This window comes from Gossypium raimondii, chromosome 3 (assembly GCF_025698545.1).
Source record: "Gossypium raimondii isolate GPD5lz chromosome 3, ASM2569854v1, whole genome shotgun sequence".
Classification (NCBI taxonomy): domain Eukaryota; kingdom Viridiplantae; phylum Streptophyta; class Magnoliopsida; order Malvales; family Malvaceae; genus Gossypium; species Gossypium raimondii.
In genome coordinates, this window is record NC_068567.1 from 49,036,912 (window position 1) to 49,062,919 (window position 26,008).

Genomic DNA, 26,008 nt, shown 5'->3' on the forward strand with positions numbered 1-26,008 from the left:
GTTGATAGTGTGGACGATCTCCGACTTCTTTAGGATCCTTGAAGTAGCTTTGCAATACTATAAGAGAAAGAGAAATAAAAAAGTAAGCATAAAGCTTAGTAAGTTTACTAGCAAATAAATAACAATATTTAACTTAAATAATTAAACTCAATGTCTATATCTCTAGTTTACTCTTTAGTTAATCTCATACTAGTTCTCTTACTTGTTTACTTAGAATACTTGTGTGCATAACTTACTCAACTCTTGCTGCATCGTTGAACATCAATTGATAGTATAATAAGTTCTTAACTCTTATAACTTACCTGAGCTTGCCATTTATGCTTTAAACTGAACTTTCATGAACATAATTCGTTTACAAGCCCGTTGAGCTACATTGGAATAATAAGGATACTCGGGTCTCTTCTGATAATAACATGCCAAAGCCATGTCCCAGACATGGTCTTACATGGGATGTTCTCATATCGGTGCCCATGCCATGTCCCAGACATGGTCTTACGGGGGACCTCTCATCTCGGTGCCAACGCCATGTCCCAGACATGGTCTTACATGGGACCTCTCATCTCGGTGCCAATGCCATGTCCCAGACATGGTCTTACATGGGACCTCTCATCTCGGTGCCAATGCCATATCCCAGACATGGTCTTACATGGGACCTCTCATCTCGGTGCCAATTCCATGTCCCAGACATGGTCTTACATGGGACCTCTTTACCCAAATGTCATGACATTCGTATCCAGTACCATCCTTATGTATCAACGGGACTTTTTAATTTTAATTCTCTATCATTTCATGCTTAGATCATCATCAAATAAATTCATAAAATAAATTCATAGTTGCTGGAAAATAACAGCATTGATAATAAATATGGAAATATTGCATTTATTTACCGTAAACTTACCTCGGTACCAATTATAGCCAAATTCACCAACTTAGCCTTCAACTTTATTCTTCCCTTTGTCTAACCTCGAGTTTCGTACTTCTTGATCTAAAATAGTAAATTTAACTTATTTAATAATCACATTCATCAAAACAGCCCTCGACTCTAACTTTTCAAAATTACAATTTTGCCCTAAACTTTTACATAATTACATTTTTGCCCCAAGGCTCGGAAATTAAACTTCATCTCTTATTCTTATGTTTTATAACATTCTGAACATTTTTCCTTCTATGGCAACATCAAATTCCCACTCTAACATGCACTTATGAACATTAGGTATTTTTACCGATTATGTCGTTTTACTCGTTTTCACTTAAAATCGCTTAGCAAAAGTTGTTTAACATAATTTCTAGCTTCATATTCTATCATAAAACATCAAAATAAACACTTTTCACCTATGGGTATTTTTCCAAATATAAACCCTAGGTTAAATTATTGCTAGAATAAGCTAAATTAAGCTACAGGGATCTCAAAACGTAAAGAACATTAAAAGCGGGCTTGGGATCACTTACTATGGAGCTTGGAAGCTTGAAAACCCTAACTATGGCTTCCCCTTGCTGATTTCGTTCATATGAAGAAGATGAGCATAATTTGTCATCTTTTTCCTTTTAATTCATTTTAATTACTAGATTACCAAATTGCCCCTAACTTAAAAATTTTCTATTTCACTTATCTCATGTCCATTTTGTCTACCAAGTTACCAATGGTATAATTACCATATAAGGACCTCCAATTTAAAGTTTCATAACAATTGGACACATCTAACATGTAGAACTCAACTTTTGCACTTTTACAATTTAGTCCTTTTGACTAAATTGAGTGCCCAAACGTCGAAATTTTCGAACGAAATTTTCACAAAATCATTTTGTGAAATTGTAGACCATAAAAATATAAGAAAAATAAAATTTTTCTCATCGGATTTGTGGTCCCGAAACCACTGTTCCGATAACCTCAAATTTGGGCCATTACAAGTCTAAAAATATTAAACCAAGAATTAAGCATACATAATTAAGAACAATATCCAAGTATTTATTACGTAAAATAGAAATTAAAAGATAGAATTCATAATAGGTTCATCTCCCCTAGGTATTTAGAAAGTTAGTTCATAATCACAAACAAAGACATCCCAAAGACAGTATAACCACAAGAAATAAAGAAACTCAAAATAAATTTCAAAGAAATCAAAAGGTGGAAATCTACTCCGGAGTCAGCTCCAATGATGTTTTTCGAGTTGTTTTCTTCAATATTCTCTTACTGCTTTCTCTTATCTTCTTATCTTTGTCATATATAGGTCTTAGAATGCCTGAAAAACCTAAGAATTGTGTTTTTTCGCATGTTTTGAGTGTAATTTGCGAAATCGACACAGTCTGGCATATGGCCATGTGGCACATATGGCCATGTGGCAGCCCATGTGGCTCACACGACCATGTGTCTAGCCCATGTGGAATGACCCAACCCGTGTGGCTCCTGAAATCTGCTCCAATTGTCTTTTTTCAACCATTTTGCTCCCAAATGCTCTCCTAAGTATAGAAACATGAATTTAAAGGATTAGGAGCATAATATTCACCATTTTACCTCGAATAATCATCCAAAAATTGCAATAAGAATGGGATAAAACATGTTACTTTTAGCACCTACCAATATATTAAAATTTTATCAACTCTACAAGTAGAATATGGTTGTATTGTATTCTAATAAATTTTTAATTAACTATTGGCATTTTTTTTAATGGAAACCAGTTGTAGTCCATATATTATTAAAAAATGAACCATATATGGAAAAGAGGAGTAATAAAAGAACAATAAAGAGAACAGATAAAACGAAAAGAAAAACAACCTTCAACTCTTCACTTTCCAAAAAGCTACTAGCAAGTAACAAAATGTTGCCTCCCATCCTCTGCTAAGAAACAAATCTGCAAGGGAAGCCTAAATTAACGATTCCAAACGTCAACCCAACAATGGATCGGATCTCCTTCGATCATCATCAGCAAACTTCTTCAATCAAACAAGTAAATTATCCCACCAAGTAGTGTTTCCGGGCAAAAATCGACATTCCTGGGCAATTTGGTGGGCAAGTTGATTCCTTATTCTTAGAATAAACTTAAATTTACAATTATCCAACGATTTTGCTATTTGTTCCCCCTCAACAATAACTGATCTATGGACTGACCTATCGTATGTTGTGGCTTTCATTCTTTTGATGACGGTTTTTGAGTCTCCTTCAACCTCGAGACTGCGAACTCCAACAGGATAGAAAGAGTTATCACCTGCTTGCATACAATGGCTTCTGCAAAAAATAGGTCAGTAATGTTAGAATTTCTTATCACTCTGGCCTTTATTACAACCCCATCTTCCTTTATCACAACTATGCCTAAAACCAAATGTTGGCTACAGAATCGTAATACGCGTCAAATTTAGCACGAACCCATGACCTCTCTAATAGTTTCCAAATAGTCAGTTGTTGGTCGTCATTCCTAGCTCCAACAGTGCTATGAATTTTAAATTCCTCTTAAAAATGCCTAATCTATGTGACCACATCAAGAGTATTCTGAGCAACTTTATCATGAACCAATTTGTTTCTAGAAAACCAAATAGCTCAGATTGTAATAAGTGTTAGCTGACGATTCAAGCTATTCATGATTTTGAACAAACTCATAAACCAAGACTTAAAGTCTTCATTGTCTCTCATTGCAGGTCTATTCAACCTCCAAAGCATCCTATATTTAATTACCCTTGGGACAGTCACAAATAATATGCCTGTTTGTATCAACACCGGCCTCACATCACAAGCAAATTGTTATGTCCCTGAGCCTTTTAATCCACAAATTATGATAGCTAGGAATATAATTGTTAAAAATCTCCAGTTTATAATCTTTACTTTTGGAGGAACTGTAGTGTCCCATAAAGCTTTTATAGATAGGTCTATTAAGATTGTTACTTGCAAAGTGAAGTTTCTATAATTCTTTGTAACCACTTCGAAATAAGTACTCCCTTGTTGGCTCACCTGACCATGTCATCCGTCTCTTCAATTTCAGTTCAAGAAATTGAGATGTTGATGATATGCAAGGCATCAGCATCACAAAAAATCTCCCTAATTAGAGGTACATTCTATTGCTTTGTATCTTGCACAAAGAGATCCTTTACCAGTATAATGTCCTAATTAAGACAAGGAGTACTAACCATATTATGACCTTCTCCAGATAGCTAATTATCTTCCCAGATCTGAATTTGGCTACCATTACCAATCTGCCATTTTGTCCCACTTTTCAACAGCCCTCTCGTGGTACAAATACTATGCCAAGGTAGTGAAGGGTAATAACCCAATCTAGCTTCCATAAAAGTGGTGTTAGGATAATACTTGGCCTTTAAAACATATGAAAGTAATAAACCCTGATTAGCAAATAATCGCCAGCCCCAACGATCTAGTAAAGCAATATTGAACTGACTCAAGCTTCTAAATCTCAAACCCCTATTTTTCTTAAGGTCACAAAGGGTATCCCAAGAACACCAATGAATGTTCCTTTCACCATGTCCTTTTTTCCACCAATATTTTCTAATAATAGCCTCCATCTCCTTACAAAGGGAATTAGGTAGCAAGAAACAACCATAGTATATGTGAAAATTACTTTTAAAATAGACTTAATAAAAAATTCTTTCTCATCCTGTGATAATAAGCGAGTACTCTAGTTATTAATCCTTAAACGCAATTGATCTTTGAGCTTCTAAAACATCAATTTCTAATCACGTCCCACCATAGTTGGTAAACCCAGATAGAGCTCAAGATTACTTGTTACCCTTACATCCAAAATATTAGTAATATGGCCCTACATAGAATCCTCAACGTTGGCACTAAAATATATAAGATATTTTTCAAATTTTAACAATTGTCCAGAAGCCATCTCGTACTCTTTAATAATAGCCTACATTCTGTAGCTTCCTCAAAGAGGATGCTATTGTTGGCAAACAATAAATGAGAGATGCAAGGCCCTCCTATAAAAACAGAGTTACCTGTCAATACTCCTTCATTACAAGCCAATCGCAATGCAGTCGATAACCCCTCACTGCAAATAAGAAAAAGGTAGGGGTTAAGAGGGTCTCCCTACCGTAAACCACAAGTTGGTTTTATCAGATCTCTGAACCACCCATTCATAGTAACAAAATACATAACAGTCGAAACACAATACATGATGTGATCTACCTAATTCTTTCCAAACCCCATCGCTCTCATCATATCTACCACAAAATGTCATTCAATTCCATCGTATGCTTTGCTCATATGGAGCTTTAAAGCAAAAGAGCCTTTCTTTCTAGCCTATTTTTGTTTTAGTGCATGAAGCATCTCATAAGCTATCAAAAACATTATCAGTAATCATCTACCTAAGAATAAAAGCACTTTGTGCTTCATTAATGCACACACTCAATACCGTTTGGAACTTATTAACAATCATTTTGGCCACAATCTTATATAAAATATTACATGAGCTTATCGGTCTAAAATGTGACATGTTTCGAGAATTCTTTATCTTGGGAATAAAAACTATAGTCGTACTATTAACACAATCAATACTAATATCCTTTCTCAAAACCCCAAGGCAAAAATCCACTGCATCAAAACCAACTATGTGCCAGTAACTTTGATAAAATAGCACAGGCAAACCATCCAGACCACACGTCTTCGAAGGTGCATGCTTTTAATAGCAAGTAAAACATCATCGACATAGAACTCCACGCATAAAGTCCAATTCATATTAGAATTAATACACCTACTAACACCCGAAAGAATGTGAGATGCATCCATCCTCCCTTTACTAGTAAACAACCTTTCGAAGTAAGTAAAAGCCAAGGAATCCATTTCCATAGTATCCATGGTAAAACCACTACTAGAATTCTCAAGACCCATTGTATTTGTCTTCCTCCATTGTGAAGCAAAATTGTGAAAATAGCTGGTGTTTTTATCCCCATACTTCAACCAGTTCACATGGGCCCTTTGTTCTTAGATCCCTTTCTCTTTGTTCGTTTCCAAATTAGTGGTTAATTTAGTTTCCATAATATCACCTAAAATATCATTTTCAGGCTCTAGCTCCATGAGATTCTCAAGTTTTTGCTGCAAAGCATCAAACCAACCATGTTTTGCTTTTCTTACCTTAGCATACCATTTTTTCAAATGATTCCCCAACATTTTCAGACGGTACAGAAGTAACCACTGACTAGCTTTCCAACAATGTTTAATCTCAGATTCACAGTTATCCTCCAATAGCCAAGCAGCCTCAAATCTAAATCGATCAATTTTTCGTCGTCTCATCATTAAAACTTTGGTTTGAATCATAATCGGAGAATGATCCGAAATGTTACTAGTAAGATGTTGCACATCATGATCAGGAAACATATGCCACCAACTCGGATTAGCAACCGCGCTCTATCCAACAGCTCCCGAATATTGGTTTCAGAACTCTGCCCTCTTTCCCATGTAAACTAGGGTCATTTGAAGCCCAGATTAGCTAACGAGCAATCATCCAAATCCTGACGAATTGCTCCTGAATATTGGTTTCAGAGCTCTGCCCTCTTTCCCATGTATACTAGGGTCATTTGAAGCCCAGATTAGCTAACGAGCAGTCATCCAAAGCCTGACGAAATTATTCTATTTTACAATCCCTTCTAGCTCTACCACCCATTTTTTCAAAAGAATAAGTGATTTCATTTTAAATTCCCCCATAACCATCCATGCACCGACATTATTTTTCCCAAGTTGTCTTAGTAAATTTCAGGACTCTCTCCTAAACCTTTCATCTAGAGCTCTATAAAACCCGGTAAGCCTCAATTTTTTACCATTGCCATCATTAGTAATGTCTATGTTGATAAAATGAGAATGGAATTCCTCAGTGTTAATAGAAAAACCACTTTTCCATCCTAATGATAACCCTCCCCTCAGTCCTTCGGTGTCAACATCAACTCCCTTGTTAAAACCGTATCTACATCTAATATGTTCCATATTTACATCCAACACTTTAGTCTCAATTAGGAAAATAATTTTGGGGTTATTTTTTTAACCAATGCTGAAGTCTATTAATAGTCTGTGGTTTCCCCAGCCCATGAACGTTTTAACTTAGGATATTCATTGGGCCCGACTAACCCATTCAACAAGCAATAGTCAACCCATGTGTGGTCTTATCAAAATCCATAAAGTTAGAAACTTTAGAAGACATTAATTTCACCCGCACCTTCTTTTTTCCTTTGTTGATTCTCATGCTACAATCTTCAAATTCAAAATCAATCAATTTGCCCCCATTTATGCCCAATCCATCGCACTTCCCATGTTTAGACCCAGATTGATGCTGATTTGATTAACAAATTGATCCTCCAAATCTAGCTCATTAGAGAACTCATTTCCTAAATTGGAGGAAACAAAATTCGTGCCCTTAATTTCTATATCTTCCCGGAGCCACCTACTATGATTTGATACCACCCTTCTAGACAACACTCGGATGGAAGCATCCTATCCCATAACCACTTCTGCTTCGTCATTATGAATACGTTTCAAGCAAAAACTATCGATGTGTCCAAGTTTCCCATACAAAAAATAAAAAAGAGAGTTTTTCATATTTGAATGTAGCATAAATAGAATTTTGTGCACCTAATAACAATTTCTTCCGTCGATGCAATGGTTGTTGGATATCAATCCAAACCTGGATTCGCATATGATTTTGAAAGTTCCTTGTGGTTGCCTTCATATCATACTCAATAAACTGGCTAATAAAATTACCAAATTGTTTAGCCAAAACTTCAGACATCAACCCATTCGATATATTATGTATTCATACCTAGAAATCTACGTAAAGCAATAGGATTGATTTGGGATCTTCACCTTCCTTCAGTCTATGGAAAACCAAAAGATGGCTATTAAAAGTCTAAGGGTCACCGTGTTCAATCCTATTAATATCCACATCATACAGAAAGTGAAAGAGGAACCGTTTATCACTTAAATCAAAAATCGCCACGCCACTAATGGGGTGCCAAACATTTGCTATCATATTCCTCATAGCTTGAAAGTTAACAATACTAGATGTAAAAAAACTTCCCACCAAACAAAGCTTGTAAGAGGCTAGTCCGTATCCACTATCTCCTCTAATAACATCCCACCCTTCTGCCTCCCTATCTTCCAAAGATGACCTGGTTAAATATGCATCCATTACTAGGCCAACTTTAACTAGAATTGAATTCTCAAAAACAAAAAAGAAGAAGAAAAAGACAGAAAACACTGCGTGCCACAAAGAGCAGAGGTCCAATTAACTATTGGTATTTTAAATAAATGTGTACTCTTCTAATTTATACAAGCCTATTTTTACTTAAATTCTCTTTATATTTTTTCAAATACATTGCTATTATATAAAAAAATTCGAGTTAGAGTTTTATGAAAACATTATTAGAAAAATTTTATGTTCGTTTAAAGATTACCATAGTTCAATTCTCGATTTAATCAGATTTAATGCGATTATCAACCATTAAAAAGTATAAAAAAAAAAATCAATAATTCAGTCATGTTTTTCTTTTTAAAAAAATCTTTCTAGCTTTTGGGGATTAAAACTCTTCAAACATTAGGCGTGCATGAAGCTTGAGGCGACCATTGAGCTGAGATGGCGAATCTGTGATCTAATACCTGACGTCGATGTTATTGAAAATATTGGCCCCAAATTCAAACATATACTTTAAAGATTTATTTATTTAATAGTATTTCCTATCACACTCTTGTGTTATAATAATGGCCTTAAAATCAGAAGAGAAATAAGTGAATTTTGAAATTTTATTACGAAAATTACATACTTATAATATAAAAACAATATATTTAATAAAGAATAAAATTAATAATAACACAAGAAATATATACGATAATAAAATTAAAATGTATATAACAAATTAAATTAAAGTTTGTTTGAATGGTAAAATTAATTCTTTATAATAAAAAAGAGTGATAAAATTAAGGTTTTATTAATACAAATGGTATAGGTTTAAATTCCATCACATGTAAATTTTGTATTTGCTTTCTAAAATAAAAAGGACTAAAATACCATTGAATAATATAACTTATTTTAATTATAAAAATAAATTTTATAATTTTTCTAATTAAATTGGTAGTTAATGAACAACTCAATTAGGAATTTAAATAGAAACACTACCCTTTCAATTTTGTCTATTTCAATAAATAAAATTAATAAATTTTAGAAAATCTCCCCAACTGAAGCCCCATCTTCCTGTTCCAGATGCACACACGGAAGATCTCATAAACATGCAGAAAAAGAAAATAAAAACATTAAATTGAATATATTTTGAATTTAATCAAGGACTAAATTGAGCAAATAGTGCATAGACTAAATCGAATATACCATAACTTAAATCAACATACCAATTGATGAATTAAGTCAACATTATGGACTAAATCAAACAAAAATTACGGGACAAAATCAAACAAAAATAGGGGAAAAAGTTTTAAAAAAAAGGGATATAAAAGTCAAATTCAGACTTTAATGTACGTTAAAGTATCCAGAAGGTCGGTAGAGACCGAATTAAATAAGTTTCAGATCAATTTAGTTATTATACTATTAAAAGAATTAAATAAACTCAAACTGTAACATAGGTAATATTTATTGTATAAAAATATCTTAAATTTATTTTTAATTGCAGTTCAATTTCAAATAATAAATAATATTATATAAATAGTAAAAATTAACTATATTCTAATTTGATCTTATTTAATTCTTTTTAATAGTACATAGATTAAATTAATTAATTTAATTAAATACCTATAATAAAGGTATCATTAAGAAAGAAACAATTTAAGTGCAGAATCATAATTTCACTCTATAAATATTTCTTTTAGAATCCTATAATTAGCTTTGAGATTTAAAAAAATGAAAGCTTTGATTTTTATGTAATTTTTTTTGAAAAAAACGTTCAAAAGTTTCAACTTTTTCTCAAAACAGTAAAGAAAAAAAACTTTGACTTTCTTTTTTAAATTTAGAAATAAGAAAAATTCAAGGAAAGATCTGGATGATCGGCCGGAACGCATGCGGTGAGGCTCATTGGGTCATAGAGACAATCCTATAATTACTTATTTAGCCTTTCAATTAAAAAATGTTTTTAACATTTCATTTAATTTTTTTTATCTATTTCAGTCTTTAAATTTACATTTTATCAGATTATTTTAAAATAGAGGAAAATGTTAACGTAGGTTAACTTTGTTAATGTGGACATATACATAGATTACCATGTAAATGCCACATAACCAATCAATTATTATTTTTAAATATAAAAAGTATTTAAAGTATTTAAAATTTTGTCAAAAATAAAAAATATTATATTTAAAAGAATAAAAATATTAAAATTAATTATTAATGTAACATCCATATGACAGTTCACATGTATGTCCAATTCAAAAAACTATTTTTATTAAATTTTCCATCTATTTTAGAGTAATTTAATAAAAAAATACAAGATGAATGATAAATAAATAACTTTTTAAATGACTTTACTTTAAATAAGTTTAAAGTGAAAAATTAAATGTATGATTAAAATATTTTTTTAGTTTGAAGGCTAGATACATGGTTATATCTTAAATAAAAAGAAAAACATGAACAGAGAATAAAGATTTTACTTTTTTTAGGAAAAGGTTTTTGAATCAAAATGAGAACAGAGCTTGAATTGGTTTAAAATATAAGGTAAATTGCACTTTACATATTTTTATCATTTAATTTTAAAAAGTTATAAAATGATAATTAAACTATTTAAAAGTTTTCATATAAATTCTTGAATTATTTAAAAACTGAATTATTCGAAAATTTTATTTGAATCATTAAATCATTAAATTTTATTTTTAAAATCCAACTAGCAAGTTCTAAGCAACAATATAAATTTCATATAATGAATTAATTTTACAAAACACGAAAGAGTTGGAGATTTACAAAATGTTGAGGATAAATTTAATTATGTAACTAAAAATAGATTGTCAAACCAAGCAAATTAATTCTAAAACTAGTTAAATATTTAAAAATACTAAAACTTAATTTTGTTGTTTTAAATACTAAAATATATAATTTTTATATGTATCACATTAAACATATAATGTAAATCCCCTATTAAAAAAATATCAAATTCAAGGGTTTGTGCCTTTGTTAGAGGTGTTATTAGAGATGCTAATGGGTTGCGGCAATGTGGTTTTTCAATGTAGATTGGAGAATGTACAATATTTCAAATTGAAGCAAGGGTGATGCTTGAAGGGCTCCACTTAGCATGGAACAAAGGATTTTGGAAGTTGGATTTGGAGTGTGATAACACTTTGTTGATTGAGATTATTCTTGCAGGTGGTGCTGTGAATAGCAGGTTGACGGAACTTCGACTGATACATTACATGCTTATTCGATATTGGGAGGTTCGTGTTAGACATATTCTTCGGGCGCAGAATACAGTGGTAGATTTTTTGGTCAAAATTGAATATCCAAAGTTATTAAAATTTCATTTATTGGAGGAAGTCCTTTTACCTCGTTTATGTCGTTTTATTGTAAAAAAATATAAACTAAAAATACTCTAGTTGTGTCACATAAAGCACAGAATAAAAGGCATGAATCACAAAAGAGAATAATACAGCTAACGGCAGCCCCACTTGGGCAATGGTTACACACCCATCTTTCTCGTGGTCACAGCTCACCAGCTAAAGGCATGAATCTCAAACATAATTTGTGTCACAAATATTTAAGGCTAATTAATTAAATAAGTATTTTTTAAAATTGAGAAATATGTTATGTCAGTGTATTGTATATTATGTTAACTTAAAGACTGAAAAAATGTAAAACTTTACTCATGATTATGAACCGTCAATAAATTCTTAATCTAATACCAAAAATATTATACAGTTATATTAACGGAACTTTTATTTTTATTTCTATTTTCATCATTGAGGTCTATTTAACATTACTTTTGCATTTGAAAATGTTATTGAAAAGTTGGATTTGAAAAAAGTGTTTTCGGAGAGTGCTATGAAAATATATAGTTTATTAATTTAAGGTGTTTGATATTGGTGTTAACAAATACGATGGGACGCTAAAATGTTCATTTTAAACATGACGGTTAAAATTTTTAAAATAAATTAAGTTAGACAATATTTAAATAATTTAATATAATTATAAATAAAATATATTTTTAAATACTTGTTTTAAATCATTTAAATTTAATTACACATGAAATGTTTTAAATTTTAAATATAATAATAAATAATTTAATATAATTATATTTGTAAATAGTATTTAAATAATTTAATATAATGATACATAAAATATAAATTAATCCAAAATTTTAAATATATTTTAAATAGTTAATACAAATAAGAGTATTTTGATAATTTGCACTTCAAAACGCAAAAAGAAAAATCCAAAAGCACCTAAATCCCAATTTTCCCAAAAAGCATTCTTGAACTACACCTTAATATCTTTGGTTAATGTGGATATTTTAAATATTTAAGTATTAAGGTTCGAGTTTTATCATATGTAAATTGCGATGTGAGGGTCTTCAATCCCAATATATGCATATTCCATGAATGGGTTTTGTTCTAATTATTTGTCGCTTGTGCGTGCTTTGTGCTAGTTTTGATTCTACATTATACTTGTTCAAACATATACGTATGAGTGTAATGGTCAAACTTTCAATTTCATTTTTCAAATTTTGCTTTTAGTTTCTATATTATGTGTAAATTGTAAATTCAACCCTTCTACTCTAATTTAATCATTTTTAGCTCATGTACTTTTTAAACTTTAGAATTTCAACCCTAGATCAAATAGTAGCCATTAAATTCATTAAAAATTTTGCTATTTCTAAAATCTAATGCAACAAATATATTATCACATATGTAATACTATGTTAGTTTGCTACTTTCACATGATACTCACAAAAAAAAAATTAATGAATTTTGTAACGACCTGATAGTCAGGGGTGTCAAAAAGTGTATTTTCGGAACTCTGTACCCATAAACTATTAAATATTTACGAGGCTAGCTTTGTAATGACCCAAATTTAAGGTTATCGAAACAGTGGTTTCGGGACCACAAATCCGATGAGGAAAATTTTATTTTTCTTATATTTTTATGCTCTAAAATTTCACAAAATGATTTCGTGAAAATTTCGTTCGAAAATTTCGACGTTTGGGCACTCAATTTAGTCAAAAGGACTAAATTGTAAAAAGTGCAAAAGTTGAGTTCTACATGTTAGAGGTTTCAAATTGTTATGAAACTTTAAATTGGAGGTCCTTATATGTTAATTAGACCATTGGTAACTTGGTAGACAAAAATGGACATGAGATAAGTGAAATAGAAAATTTTTAAGTTAGGGGCAATTTGGTAATCTAGTAATTAAAATGAATTAAAAGGGAAAAAGATGGCAAATTATGCTCATCTTCTTCATATGAATGAAATCAGCAAGGGGGGAAGCCATAGTTAGGGTTTTCAAGCTTCCAAGCTCCATAGTAAGTGATCCCAAGCCCCGTTTTTAATGTTCTTTACGTTTTTGAGATCTCGGTAGCTTAATTTAGCTTATTCTAGCAATAATTTAACCTAGGGTTTATATTTGGAAAAATACCCATAGGTGAAAAGTGTTTATTTTGATGTTTTATGATATAATATGAAGCTAAAAATTATGTTAAACAACTTTTGCTAAGCGATTTTAAGTGAAAACGAGTAAAACGACATAATCGGTAAAAATACCTAATGTTCATAAGTACATGTTAGAGTGGGAATTTGATGTTGCCATAGAAGGGAAAAATGTTCAGCATGTTATAAAAAAAAAGAATAAGAGATGAAGTTTAATTTTCGAGCCTTGTGGCAAAAATGTAATTATGTAAAAGTTTAGGGGCAAAATCATAATTTTGAAAAGTTAGAGTCGAGGGCTGTTTTGATGAATGTGAGTATTAAATAAGTTAAATTTGCTATTTTAGATCAAGAAGAACGAAACTCGAGGTTAGACAAAGGGAAGAAGAAAGTTGAAGACTAAGTTGTTGAATTGGACTATATTTGATACCGAGGTAAGTTTACGGTAAATAAATGCAATATTTCAATATTTATTATTAATGCTGTTAATTTCCAGCAATTATGAATTTATTTTATGAATTTATTTGATGATGATCCAAGCATGAAATGATAGAGAATTAAAATTTAAAAGTCCCCTTGATACATAAGGATGGTACTGGATATGAATGTCATGACATTTGGGTAAAGAGATCCCATGTAAGACCATGTCTGGGACATGGCATTGGCATCCTTAAGATCATGAGAGGTCCCATGTAAGACCATGTCTGGGACATGGCATTGGCACCGAGATGAGAGGTCCCATGTAAGACCATGTCTGGGTCATGGCATTGGCACCGAGATGAGAGGTCCCCTATAAGACCATATCTGGGACATGGCATGGGCACCAACATGAGAACATCCCATGTAAGACCATGTCTGGGACATGGCTTTGGCATGTTATTATCAGAAGAGACCCGAGTATCCTTATTATTCCAATGTGGTTCAACGGGCTAGTAAACGAATCAGGTACATGAAAGTTCAGTTAAAGATAAGAAATGGCAAGCTCAGGTGAGTTATAAGAGTTAAGAATTTATTATATTAACAATTGATATTCAACGATGCAACAAGAGAAGAGTAAGTTATGCATACAAGTATATTAAGTAAACAAGCAAGAGAACTAGTATGAGATTAACTAAAGAATAAACTAGAGATATAGACATTTGAGTTTAACTATTTGAGTTAAATATTGTTATTTATTTGCTAGTAAACTTACTAAGCTTTATGCTTACATCTTTTATTTCTCTTTCTCTTATAGTATTACAAGGCTACTTCAAGGATCCTAAAGAAGTCGGAGATCGTCCACACTATCAACCACAAAGAACTCGGTATTTTTATGTTGAACCATGTTGAGTATGGCATGTATAGGGATTTAGTTATTCTAAATGTTTGTATTTATGATCTTGCTAAAGAATGATGTGTAAGTATTTGATGATGCATGGTTGCTAAAATGGTTAAGTACGGAAGTGTTTGTTGTTATAAAAGTTTAGGTGATAAACTATGCATAGAAATCATAAAAGGGTAAAATTCTGCAAAGAAACAGAATTCAGGCAGCACTGTGACGTGACTTTGAAAAATCACCTAGGATGGTATAAAATGAATTAGAGGATGAATGATATATGAAATTAAATCTTGTTGAGTCTATTTTCATGGAAAAATAACAAGGTAGCAAAAGGAAATTTATATTTTAAGATATGTGAATTTTAGTAAGATGGGGTCAGAACTGTTTTTGGAGTCCCCTGTTCTGAGTTTAGAAAATAATTAAAAATTGTACAAAAATGGTTATGAGTTGAAATTTACATGCTTAGATTCCTTAATGAGTCTATTTTCTGTAGGAACAAGTGGGAATAGCATATGAAAATCCTATAATGAGAAAAGTTATTTTTTAGTAACAAGAGGTCAGAATAGTCGAATGGTGAAGCAGGGGATACTTTAACTAATAAACTGTACTAATTGGCTGAACCAAAAATTCTAAAAATTTTATGGTAGGAAGATATATGAGTCTAGTTTCAAGGAAAATTTACGGAGTTAAATTTTGAGTTCCGTAGCTCAAGTTATAATTAATTTAGTGACTGCTGCGCAATTGGACAGCTTTGCTGTAAATAGTGAAAATAATTTGCAAAAGTAAAATTTTATGCTCCGAATTAGTAAGATAAGTTAAGTAATGCCTCGTGCTCGACTCCGGCAACGGTCTCGGGTAAGGGGTGTTACAAGCTTAGTAGCTAATTAATTTTTGGATTAGTAAATTTTGTAAATTAGGAGTTATTAAAGTATAGGGACTAAATCGCGTAAGGGTTAAAAGTTAAATTACAAATTGAAATAAACTAAAAGGGCTAAAGTAGCAATTGTGCCACTTAATTAATGTTGTGTATATGTGGCCGGCCATGGGCTAAATAACATACATGTATATATATATTATATATATAGTAAGTAATAATAATAAATAAAATGAAAAGAAATTAAATGAAATAGAAAGAAAGTGGAAAGAAATAGATGAATGCATGCAAATTAGAAAAGAAAGAAAAAGAAAAGAGAGAAAGGGTCGCACGGCTAAGGGACCTAGGGTTCAAATCCAAATTAATTAGTATAATTTAATTTAATTTTTCTTGTAATTTTTACGTTTTTGGAATTCTGTCACCTAGAGTTAACCGACTTAGGTTGTAATTTTTAGTATTGTTCAAGATTTTAGATGTTGACATTGTTGAATAGTTTAAGTATTAGATTGTCGTGACCTGCCCTTGTATATTATAATGTTAATGGCTAGCTTACATGTTTAAATTATGATTGATTATTTGTTTTGATTTGTTAGTAATGCTCGTGACCCTAATCCAACGACGGAGAGGGGTTAGGGGTGTTACAGATTTAACAAATGTTATTTGAATCAATATTGAATTTTAAAATTCGAAAAACATAGAGGCTAAAAATGATCAAATTGGAGAAAATGAACTAAATTTATAACCTACACATAGTACAATATTAATAATTGTTATACCCTACCTTGGCTTGGACACCTGGCAACATGGGAGGCAGCTTTGAAAGGCTCTCATGGATGGCTCCCTGTCCTATTCCATCAGAAATGGTTGTCCGACTGGTTACACCGGCATACCTCATACGAACCGCTTTTAGCCACCCGCTACGAACTGCCCATAGGGACCATTGAAAGAACACTAAGGAATAATAACTTCGTACTACCTCAGTAAAGAGAATGTTAGAGCAACGCCACACAAAACTGCACTTGACAACAACTGACATATAATGAACATGTCGCTTGATTGACCACACGAGCAGGTCACACTTCGTATTGTTGATGACACGACACTACCAGACAAGGGGACTTCCCCTTATATATACCCCAACACACAAAGAATAAGGATCTTCTTCTCCCTTTAGCATTCTACCTAAGAATCAAGACTCTCACAACTTCCTCCTTCCCAAACAACCACTGCCTTCTCCTCCCTTTCTCCTCCTTGTTGAACACTAACGTCAATAATAGCAAAATTTAACCAAACGAATTTAATTGTCATGATTGAAATTTAAAAATTCTAAAAATATAAGAACTAAAAATGATTAGTTCAGAAAGTTTAGGCACTAAAATTGAAAATAGAAAGACTAAATCCAAAACATAAACGTAGTAGTGGGGACTAATATGAGAGTTTAACCTAATCATTCGTAACACCCATAGGGATCATACAGTTGGGCGGCTGCTAATTGCCTACTATTTTTTCGTTACCGCGCATCGCGTGAAAAGAAGGAAAAAAAGGGTTTTTATACTAAATTCAAAAAGTAGCGTCCAATACGGGTCAAACTCGGAAATATATAAGAAGCTGTATTGATTTATGAAGAGTTTGTATGCAACTTCCCTCTGCATTTCTCATTGCTTTTCTTTTTTAACAAGTTTCTTGGAGAAGGGGTCACTGGTTCTCTCTTCTCTCTTCTTAGATCTCTAAGCTAAGCATCTACATGGCTTCTGCAAACAGATGGCTCAAACCTGAGGTACCTATTCTTTTGCCTTCTCTTCATTCATTGTCTGCTCAAAAGCCTCATAACTTATTCATCTCATGTTTAAACTTAAATTTGTTTGTTTGTTCATATCAGATCTATCAGTTGGGTATATCAAAACCATGTTAGATCCAATTCCAGATTCTTTCATCTTCTTTTACCGTTTGCTTAAGCCTTCTCATTTGTAACTAAACTACCATGCTGCCAAGGCTTAAGGGTTTCATATTCTTGTTATGTTCTTTTACTGTTTGCTTAAATGCTTCTCATTTGTAACTACGATTTGTGCTTTTTCATGAATCAAATGATCGTGTTTTACATCATATCCGAACATTTGTCCAGAACAAACAGATCTGAATCGAAAGTCTAACAAACTGAGAAGTCTGTTTCATTAATGATGTCGGTCATGTTTACAATTTTACTTCCTTGTCCATGGCTGTTAGGTGTATCCGCTATTTGCATCGGTGGGTGTGGCGGTCGGCATTTGTGCCATGCAACTTGTCAGGAATATCACCACCAACCCTGATGTCAGGTATATCTCATATATGCAGTATTATGGCAGCTCTGTCTGACAGAAAATTGAGATAACAATGCAAATGGTTATGAATGTGAAACAGGGTAACCAAAGAAAACAGGGCAGCTGGAGTTCTTAACAACTTTGAAGAAGGTGAAAAATATGCAGAACATGGACTGAGGAAATTTGTGCGCAACAGACAACCTCAGATTATGCCCTCCGTTAATAACTTCTTCTCTGACCCTAAATAAAATCCATTTGCACAATTCTTCAAAATTGGATGAAAGTAAGGCATAAAGACGATTGTATTCTTGACTGCCAAGTTTTTTGAAATATATTCTTCTTGAATAATTAAAATAATAAGATTTCATTCCTTTCCCTTTCTTCTTCTGTTGTAGGCTTCTAGCTTATGTTAGCCAAATTCCAAATTGATTGTCTGTTGATTTTTTTTTAATTATTTAAATTTACATATAAATATTGTAAGAACTCTACAATGCCGCAAGGGTTGAAAAAGATTGGAATCAAAACTCAAAATCTGTTGCATGCCATTATTTAAGAATGATGGAATGAAGCAATTAAATTGAGTTTTGGGTTATAACCATCTTTGTTCAGCTGTAGGATGAAGATAAAAGGGGATGGTGACAATATCAAACGCCAATTTATTTGTATCTTGTAATGGTTTCGGTGACTAGAAGTGAAAAACTGTCATATAAACAAAGCTAGAATACTAATTTTCAAGTAAAAATCTTTGTTGTATGGACAACTCGCTAGAAGCTGCTAAAAAACATAATTTGCAATTTGTCTCAAGTTTTGCATCTACCAGACTGAAATTGTTTATTGAAAAGTAATGTCATCTTAGTTTCTTTGTGGTTTAATCATATTTTCTTAATTTGTTTGATAGGTGAAAAGAGATTTAGAATAGGAATAAATTAAATTTTTAACCTACACTTCGTATCAGGTTAATAATTTAAATTTAAAAGTTGCAATTATATTTGTTTTTTTTTATACAATGATAATTCACTTCAGTACATTCAAACCTACATCTAATGATATTTAGACTAACTAATAGCATTATAAATATTGAGATACCAAATTAAGTCAAAATTAAAATATAAAATTAAAAACTCAAATTTGAGGGGGCCAAATTTGAAATTTAACCAATTTTTATATACTCCAAAATCAAGGATACCTGTCAAAACGCACGCAGCCGGGCATTGAGCACAGAGCTAGTATTTTTTCGCCTTTTACTAAACAACACTGTGTTTTTCCCAGCCAGAATCTGGGGTTTGCATCACTGACAGAATACTGTGATTCCTTCTCAAATTCATTACAAAGCAAGATGATTTCAAGCTATTGTTAATGGTAAGTTGCTTGTTCAAATTCAGCAGTTTCAATTACAAATTTGTCACCAAACAAAATTGATCTTTACTCACTCTAGAAACTTTATTTTTTATATATGTGTGTATGTAATCTAACATATGCGTGTATGTTATGGTTTACTAGAACCTAACTAAACTTTGATTGCCATAAAAGATGCAGGCAAAATTTGGCCCTGTGAGTATAACTAGAAATTTACACTATTGCTTGTTAATGGCGGTTTACCCTACAACTGAAAGAAATTGTTAAAAGGATTTGCAGGTGCTTAGTAAGTTGTAACTTGCAAGTAATGCTCCTCCAGCATGATGCACCATTCATTGTTTCCACATGATTTGATGGATCTTGACTAGAATTCTCCCCCAGAAAGTTGGTCTTCAGGACTCATAAACAGAATTCTTCATTTGAGTTCTAAAAGCTGTCCACATACCTTCAAACCAGATTCTTAGGGTGGTTGCTCTTGGATGATCTCAAAAATTCAGCCACCAACTTCGAGAACCAAGAAGATCTGTCCTCGAGTAATATCTTTGGCTTATCGTATTCGACTATCATCCCTGGAATTAAACCATTTCTTTGTCACAAACAGCTAAATTTAACTTATACATTTTTAATAGTATTAACTATGTGTCATAACTTTGTATATTGATGCTTTGGTAATATGCAGGAGAGAGTCTTTCAGACTTACCTTTATCAAGAACCAAAACCAAGTCATTGTCGATAACAGTTGGTATCCGATGTGCCACAGTGATGACTGTACATCTGCATGTCTCTTTCCTTATTGTCTCCTGAATTACATTGTCTGTAGCTGTATCAATGGAAGCCGTTGCCTCATCCAACACCAAAATTCTCCTTTTCTTTAGGAGCACCCTAGCCAGGCAAACAAGCTGTCTTTGTCCAACACTCCAATTCTCTCCATCTTCAGCCACTGCACAATTTTGCCGGAGGAAATTATGTCAAGTGGAATATATATATACACACACAAGCACATATTTTATATATAATTAGAAATTACTAAAAATTTGAAACCTGGAGCATCAAGAAGCCGTTGGTCCCGTCGTACTATGTCTACAAGATGACACTTGTTGAGGACCTGTCATGAGTTTACGTCAGTGAAACCGGAAATCTAATGGAAATAGTTTCAGGGAGACCAAGTTTTTAGAATGTACCTCCCATAGTTCTTGATCTGTATGTTGTTGCAAAGGATCCAGATTGGTCCTTATGGTGCCTTGAAACAAAGTAGGGTCTTGTGGGATTATTCCCAATCTTGACCTCAAATCCTGCAAACCAATTGTAGAAATATCTACTCCATCAATAATAATACGTCCTCCTGAGGGCTCTACCACCCTGAAGAGAGCCTGAATTAGAGTGGATTTCCCACTTCCTGTTCTGCCAACAACTCCAATTTTCTTTTCTCCAAGGAAAGTGGAAGTTATACCCTTAAGTACAACAGGGAGTGTAGGCTTGTATTGCACCTGAAGGTTTTCAAGTTCAATTGTTCCTTTGGTTGGCCAGTCAGGCTTCGGTCTACAATCCTCGATCACCGAGGGAGCTTCACTAGGTATGTTTGAGAATTGAAGAACTCTCTCAACTGATATCATTTTGTTTTCAACGTTGCATAAGTTCCATATTACCCATGCTTGCAGTACATTTAAGTTCAAGCCATATGTGGCTGCCAATCCTGCCAAGCCTGATACGACATCGACATGCTAGTCAGTTACAAACTCGACATTATAGATATTGAACTGCATAAACTTGGGAAAGATAAACTATCGAGATGATAAAAAAGAGAAGAGGTGGGAGGAAGAGGGGGGCCTTACTAGGGTCAATAGCAGACCGCGGCAAGCTAACCAGGATGACCAACACCAGGAAGAAAACGAAGTTGAAAAGAAAGTTGATTCGAACAGACAACCATTCCATTGTGCTGGAGTTATGGAAGGCTACACGAGAGAAATCATCGATTAAGCTCAAGTTTTTCTCCATGAACCTGTCTTCCTGGCCAAAACAACGAATTGTTGTTGACCCTGCGATAGATTCTGAGAAATGATGCAAAATAGGAGCCTTTCTAATTCCAACCATCCTGGCTAGCTCCCTAGCAGTCGTAATATAATAGTTCTGTAGATAATTTACCACGTTTAGAATTTGTAACAATACAAAGAAATAAAATAAACTTTATACATGTAGATGCAAGTCGCATTAGTCATTGTATTTTGCAGTTTCTTTGACATTTTTATGCCATGTGAGAGACAAGTAGAATCCGAGTTCATGATCGATTTGGTACTTGCCTGATACCAGAAGGAGATACCGAGGATGGCAAGGAAGAGAAGGAAGATTTGCCAGGCGACATGGGACATAAGAATGATGATACTGAACAACTGAATCAAAGCAAATGCCAGCCCCGCTAATCTGTAAGGAATATCTGTGTCTAACGTGCTTTGATCTGTAGATGACTGTAATTAACCGGAAGATGGAGAGAATTAACTTATGAATGAATTAGTCAAACTCTTAAAGCAGTTGAGCTTTGTTGCAAACAAAAAGAAACTAACCCTGTTGAGGATTCGACTTGAGGGATTTGAGTCAAAGAATGAAATTGGTGCCCGGAAAACAGATGTTATCATTCCAAGGAACAGACGTTGAGCTGTCTCTACAGCAATAGTTGCCAGCAAAACGGCCCTTCCCAGTATGAAGATGGAGCTTCCACCAGACAACAAAATAAATATGCCTATTAACTGTTCTCTTGATACATTGCGATTTTCCTCAGTTGCCCAAGCAATCCAGTAATTGCTCCCCATCTGTAGTCCCTGGAAGAGAACTTGACAGAGAACGATGACTGGAACAAGTGCTCCCTTATAAGCTGCTGCAACAAAAGTCGAGTAAACACTCCATTTGACACGACCGGTTTCGGTTTCTTCTTCTTGGCTACTTTCAAAGAGCTTATCATTGCAGTTGGGCTCTCCATGTTTTTCTTCTATGACTTCAGTTTGACTTATCTGGCACAGTCCACCCGTCAAGGAATCGTCTTCTTGGGGTTGGTTCACTTGGTCTAGTGATTTTCTGTGAGCATTCATCTGCCTAACAAGTTCACCATTAGAATCCACTATCAACTCCTCATACTTTCCTGACTGAACAATGAGACCTTCTTTCATCACCTACAGGAACAAGCATAAAAGGCAGAATGAGAGCCTAGAACGGTAAGTTCTTAGTATATTGTATGTGTACCAACCAAAGGATTTTACCAGAACAATGTCTGCTGCATCTAAAAATTCCAATTGGTGTGTAGCATAAATAACAGTCTTCTGAGACAACAGTCCTTTTAGACATTTCTGCCAAAAAAACAGGAAAAAAATCACATATGAGAATGCAACTTGTAAAACAACTAACAACTGAAAAGAGAGAGGATTTTGTTCTTTACCTTAAACAAATGTGTTCCTGTATGAGCATCAACTGCACTGAAAGGGTCATCTAGGATAAAAATATCAGAATCACTGTAAACAGCCCTTGCTAACTGGACCCTCTGCTTCTGGCCTCCACTGAGGTTCATCCCTCTCTCCCCCACAATACTCATATCTTTATTATCCCACATCTCAATATCTTGGTTCAAGGCACATGCTTCAAGAACATCTTCATAGAAAGCTTTCTTCATGTCCTTACCAAATAATATATTCTCCCTGATACTGCCTGTTTGAACCCAAGCTCTCTGAGGAACATAAGCCTTCTTCCCATAAACCTTAATGGCTGCACCCGAAATCCTTGGTATCTCACTTAGTATGCTGCAAAGTAAACTTGATTTACCTGAGCCAACCGAGCCGCAAACAGCTATCTTGTAACCTTCCAATATTTTCAAGTTGTCAGTGATTTTGATGGTTGGTTTCTTTATGTCTTTGCTATCTGTTTCCCAAGCATACTCTCCTGGCTCAATTTCAATAGCAACATGAGATGCCTTTGCACCATGATCAGATATGAACTTCCTTTGGACTTCTTCTCCAAGGAACTCTTGAATTCGATCGTATGAAACTTTTGTCTGAACAATCATGGAAATGAGTTCTGGAAGGTTGTAAATAGGTTCTTGTAGAATCCTAAAAGTTGCTAAGGCTGAAAGTACTGTTCCTGATGTTAATGGTGTTTTTACCAAAATGCAGACACCAAACGTAATGACAGACACTAAGGTTGGTGAAGCCCAAAACAGAAAGGCAACAGCTGAGCTTGTATATAGATACTTTTTAAGCCAGTTTCTCTCGGTTTCTCTAAGTTGAAGAAGCTTCTTCAAGAAAGTGGGTTCCCATGAGTGTAGCTTTAAGACTCTCATGCTTTTCAGAGTCTCTGAAGTTGCTTTTGTTCTTGCATCCTTAGCTTCCATGATCTTGGAGTGAAGTCTCTTTTGCCTACTGGCTAATGGGGTGTTACTCACCATCACCAAAATCGTAGCAAAGATGGCTGCAAAGGAAGGAGCCGCACCCATATTCCTATACAGTATTACCAAGGCCAGTAAGACTTGGATTGGTAGCAACCACACTCCATGAATGTACCAGAAAAAGTCTCCAATTCTCTCAGCGTCTACATTGATGAGGTTTGTGATTTTACCATTGCTGTAACAAACGAACTTAGTTGACAGAGATTCTTTATAAATCAAAACCGTGAGAGCTGCACGAACCCTTATTCCAATTCTATGAGCACCAAAGTACCACAGCCGTTGAGTTAGCGATTCCGCAGTCTTTGAAAAGAAGAAGATGAATGCAAGAACCAGTCCATACTGGTAGCTTGAACCATCATGTTTTTCACTTAAGAAATTCACAAAGCTGGTGATAAGGAAAGGTCCAATATAGGAGGCAATGGTGTTAAGTCCTACAAAACATAAACATAAGCATTGGAAGATGCTTTATACAGAACCTGAAAACAGATTCAATGAATCGAGAAGAAAATACCTGCAAAAACTGCATTTACAGCCAAGGATTTCCAGATAGTACGAGCTACTGCTTTTGGCAATAAATAATAATCTGCTTTCCGTTTTCGAAGCGATTCTTCGAGCAACGACGAGGCTTTATCAGCGGTTTCTGAATCCGGAACCTGAGGAATATGGTGCAATTCAAGTTTTTCAACTCGACCCCTTTCAAAAAGGGGGTTTAGCCATCTAAATGTGAGTTGGCTCCATATGCCAGCACTAGCAAAAGCAGTATCATCATCTTTGGAGAATTTTTCATCCTCCTTGTGAAGCAAGGGACGTTGAAGGTCACTGTTTCTGTTAACAGCAAGAGGCAGACAGCAACAAAGCAGTAGCAAGAAAGGCAAAGAAGCAATATCAACAATGTTGGCTTCCGGCAAATAGTAAGGCAAATCTTTGGACTTCAAGTGGTGGATAACGTAAACCACTACAGAAAACGACACAAGAATGCAGGAGAACACCCACCAAAGTACCAATACTAAAGGCCATCTTTTTCGGTCCCTGAAAGTCCTGTTTTTTGAAAGAACTGAAACTAAACTTGCTAGAAACCAAGTGACAGCCGAGCATACAAGTTTTGTAGAGACAAAACTATGAATCCAATAATCATAAAACCCAAAACCCAAATAAAATATAAAGATTATAACATTAAATATAGCAACTATAGCCCCAGAAGCTCTTACTCCTCCTCCTCCTACACTGTGTTTAAAGTCTGGTATAACATCACTATGACTATGGCTACCGTTGTGATGTTTCCTACGTTTCAAAATATCTATGACAATCCATGATAGTAAAGCTAAAACAAATGATGCATTGACAAGCTCTAAAGCCACCTCCATGAAAGCTGGATCAGAATCCTATTCTCCCCCAATCAAAAACCAAACAGTAAGTGAAGTTAAGCCTGCAAAAACAACCATGGCTTTTTCAGTGCTCGACGACCAAAACAAAAAAAATAAAAAAATAAAAAAACCCAATTCAAATAACAAGATAAAGAACACAAAACTGAAAGTATCGGTCACTCACATTCATGGAAAAAGACATAAACACTCGCGGTGGGTTTAGGAGAAAGGCATTTGAATGTACGAACATAGCAGGTGGCTCTTTGCAAGGTTGCTGACGAAGGAAAGGTGAAAAGTTTCAGTGTTTTTGTACACAATGGGATAATTTCGAAAGCAATTTTTATAAAAGCTATAAAGCCATTAAAGAAAAACACTCCAACACAGTCGCCATCTCTCCCCCATAATTCTCAAACCCTAACATTGTGCTAAAACAAACGGATCGATATCTTTGTTTTACAACTTTGGGTGCCCTCTTAAGCTTGCTTTTATAACGTTTTATTAGCGAATATTTTCTTTTGGACCAGTCTCTTTTTATGGCAAGAGTTTCAGCAAATATGGAAAATATATGCTTTAATTGTGACTACAGTCCCTTTACTTTTTAATACTTTTAAATGTTAGTCCTTTTACTCTTAATTCCAACAATTTGTTTTATTCAAAATGATCAATTGATAGCACTGTTTGTTGACTTTTGCTAAATTTGAATGTTTTTATAAGTTACACTTTTTTAATACATCAAGATGTCTATCATTAGCCTTACAACCTAATGCTCAGTTAATTTTTAAATCATGTATTTTAAAAAATTAAAAGATTAAAATTTA

The 26,008-nt window shown here is 33.7% G+C and overlaps 2 protein-coding genes and 2 long non-coding RNA genes across 4 annotated transcripts; 2 read left to right on the forward strand and 2 right to left on the reverse strand.

Annotated features, from left to right (window-relative positions):
* Positions 1–1,491, reverse strand: LOC128039633 (uncharacterized). The gene is made up of 3 exons (XR_008194080.1): positions 1,450–1,491; positions 899–985; positions 1–57 (listed from the first exon to the last, which is right to left on the reverse strand). It is a non-coding gene; the product is annotated as an uncharacterized LOC128039633 (long non-coding RNA).
* Positions 1,492–13,378: 11,887 nt separating this feature from the next.
* Positions 13,379–14,995, forward strand: LOC128039634 (uncharacterized). Its single transcript, XR_008194082.1, has 3 exons — positions 13,379–13,437; positions 13,906–13,992; positions 14,793–14,995. It is a non-coding gene; the product is annotated as an uncharacterized LOC128039634 (long non-coding RNA).
* Positions 14,996–17,365: 2,370 nt separating this feature from the next.
* On the forward strand, positions 17,366–18,428 carry LOC105794543 (uncharacterized). The gene is made up of 3 exons (XM_012623763.2): positions 17,366–17,527; positions 17,974–18,062; positions 18,148–18,428. Exons 1-3 carry the CDS (start codon positions 17,495–17,497, stop codon positions 18,293–18,295), a joined length of 270 nt encoding a protein of 89 aa, XP_012479217.1. The 5' UTR covers positions 17,366–17,494; the 3' UTR covers positions 18,296–18,428.
* A 911-nt stretch (positions 18,429–19,339) lies between these two features.
* Positions 19,340–25,684, reverse strand: LOC105794544 (putative ABC transporter C family member 15). The gene is made up of 11 exons (XM_012623766.2): positions 25,375–25,684; positions 24,338–25,252; positions 22,828–24,257; positions 22,652–22,738; positions 21,962–22,564; positions 21,701–21,865; positions 21,236–21,530; positions 20,585–21,105; positions 20,445–20,508; positions 20,104–20,343; positions 19,340–19,972 (listed from the first exon to the last, which is right to left on the reverse strand). The coding sequence occupies exons 2-11, from the start codon at positions 25,188–25,190 to the stop codon at positions 19,851–19,853; spliced, it is 4,380 nt and encodes a 1,459-aa protein (XP_012479220.1). The 5' UTR covers positions 25,191–25,252; positions 25,375–25,684; the 3' UTR covers positions 19,340–19,850.
* Between the last annotated feature and the right edge of the window lie 324 nt (positions 25,685–26,008).

What these genes read in the sequence shown, in the direction of transcription:
- LOC105794543 (XM_012623763.2), top strand. Translation starts at nt 17,495, where the DNA reads ATGGCTTCTGCAAACAGATGGCTCAAACCTGAG. An exon ending in ACAGATGGCTCAAACCTGAG is followed by an intron (nt 17,528 to 17,973) that starts GTACCTATTCTT and finishes CATGGCTGTTAG; the next exon opens with GTGTATCCGCTATTTGCATC. An exon ending in ACCACCAACCCTGATGTCAG is followed by an intron (nt 18,063 to 18,147) that starts GTATATCTCATA and finishes AATGTGAAACAG; the next exon opens with GGTAACCAAAGAAAACAGGG.
- LOC105794544 (XM_012623766.2), bottom strand. Translation starts at nt 25,190, where the DNA reads ATGGAGGTGGCTTTAGAGCTTGTCAATGCATCATTTGTTTTAGCTTTA. An exon ending in ACGGCTTCTTGATGCTCCAG is followed by an intron (nt 20,344 to 20,444) that starts GTTTCAAATTTT and finishes AAAATTGTGCAG; the next exon opens with TGGCTGAAGATGGAGAGAAT. An exon ending in GGTTTTGGTTCTTGATAAAG is followed by an intron (nt 19,973 to 20,103) that starts GTAAGTCTGAAA and finishes GTTTAATTCCAG; the next exon opens with GGATGATAGTCGAATACGAT.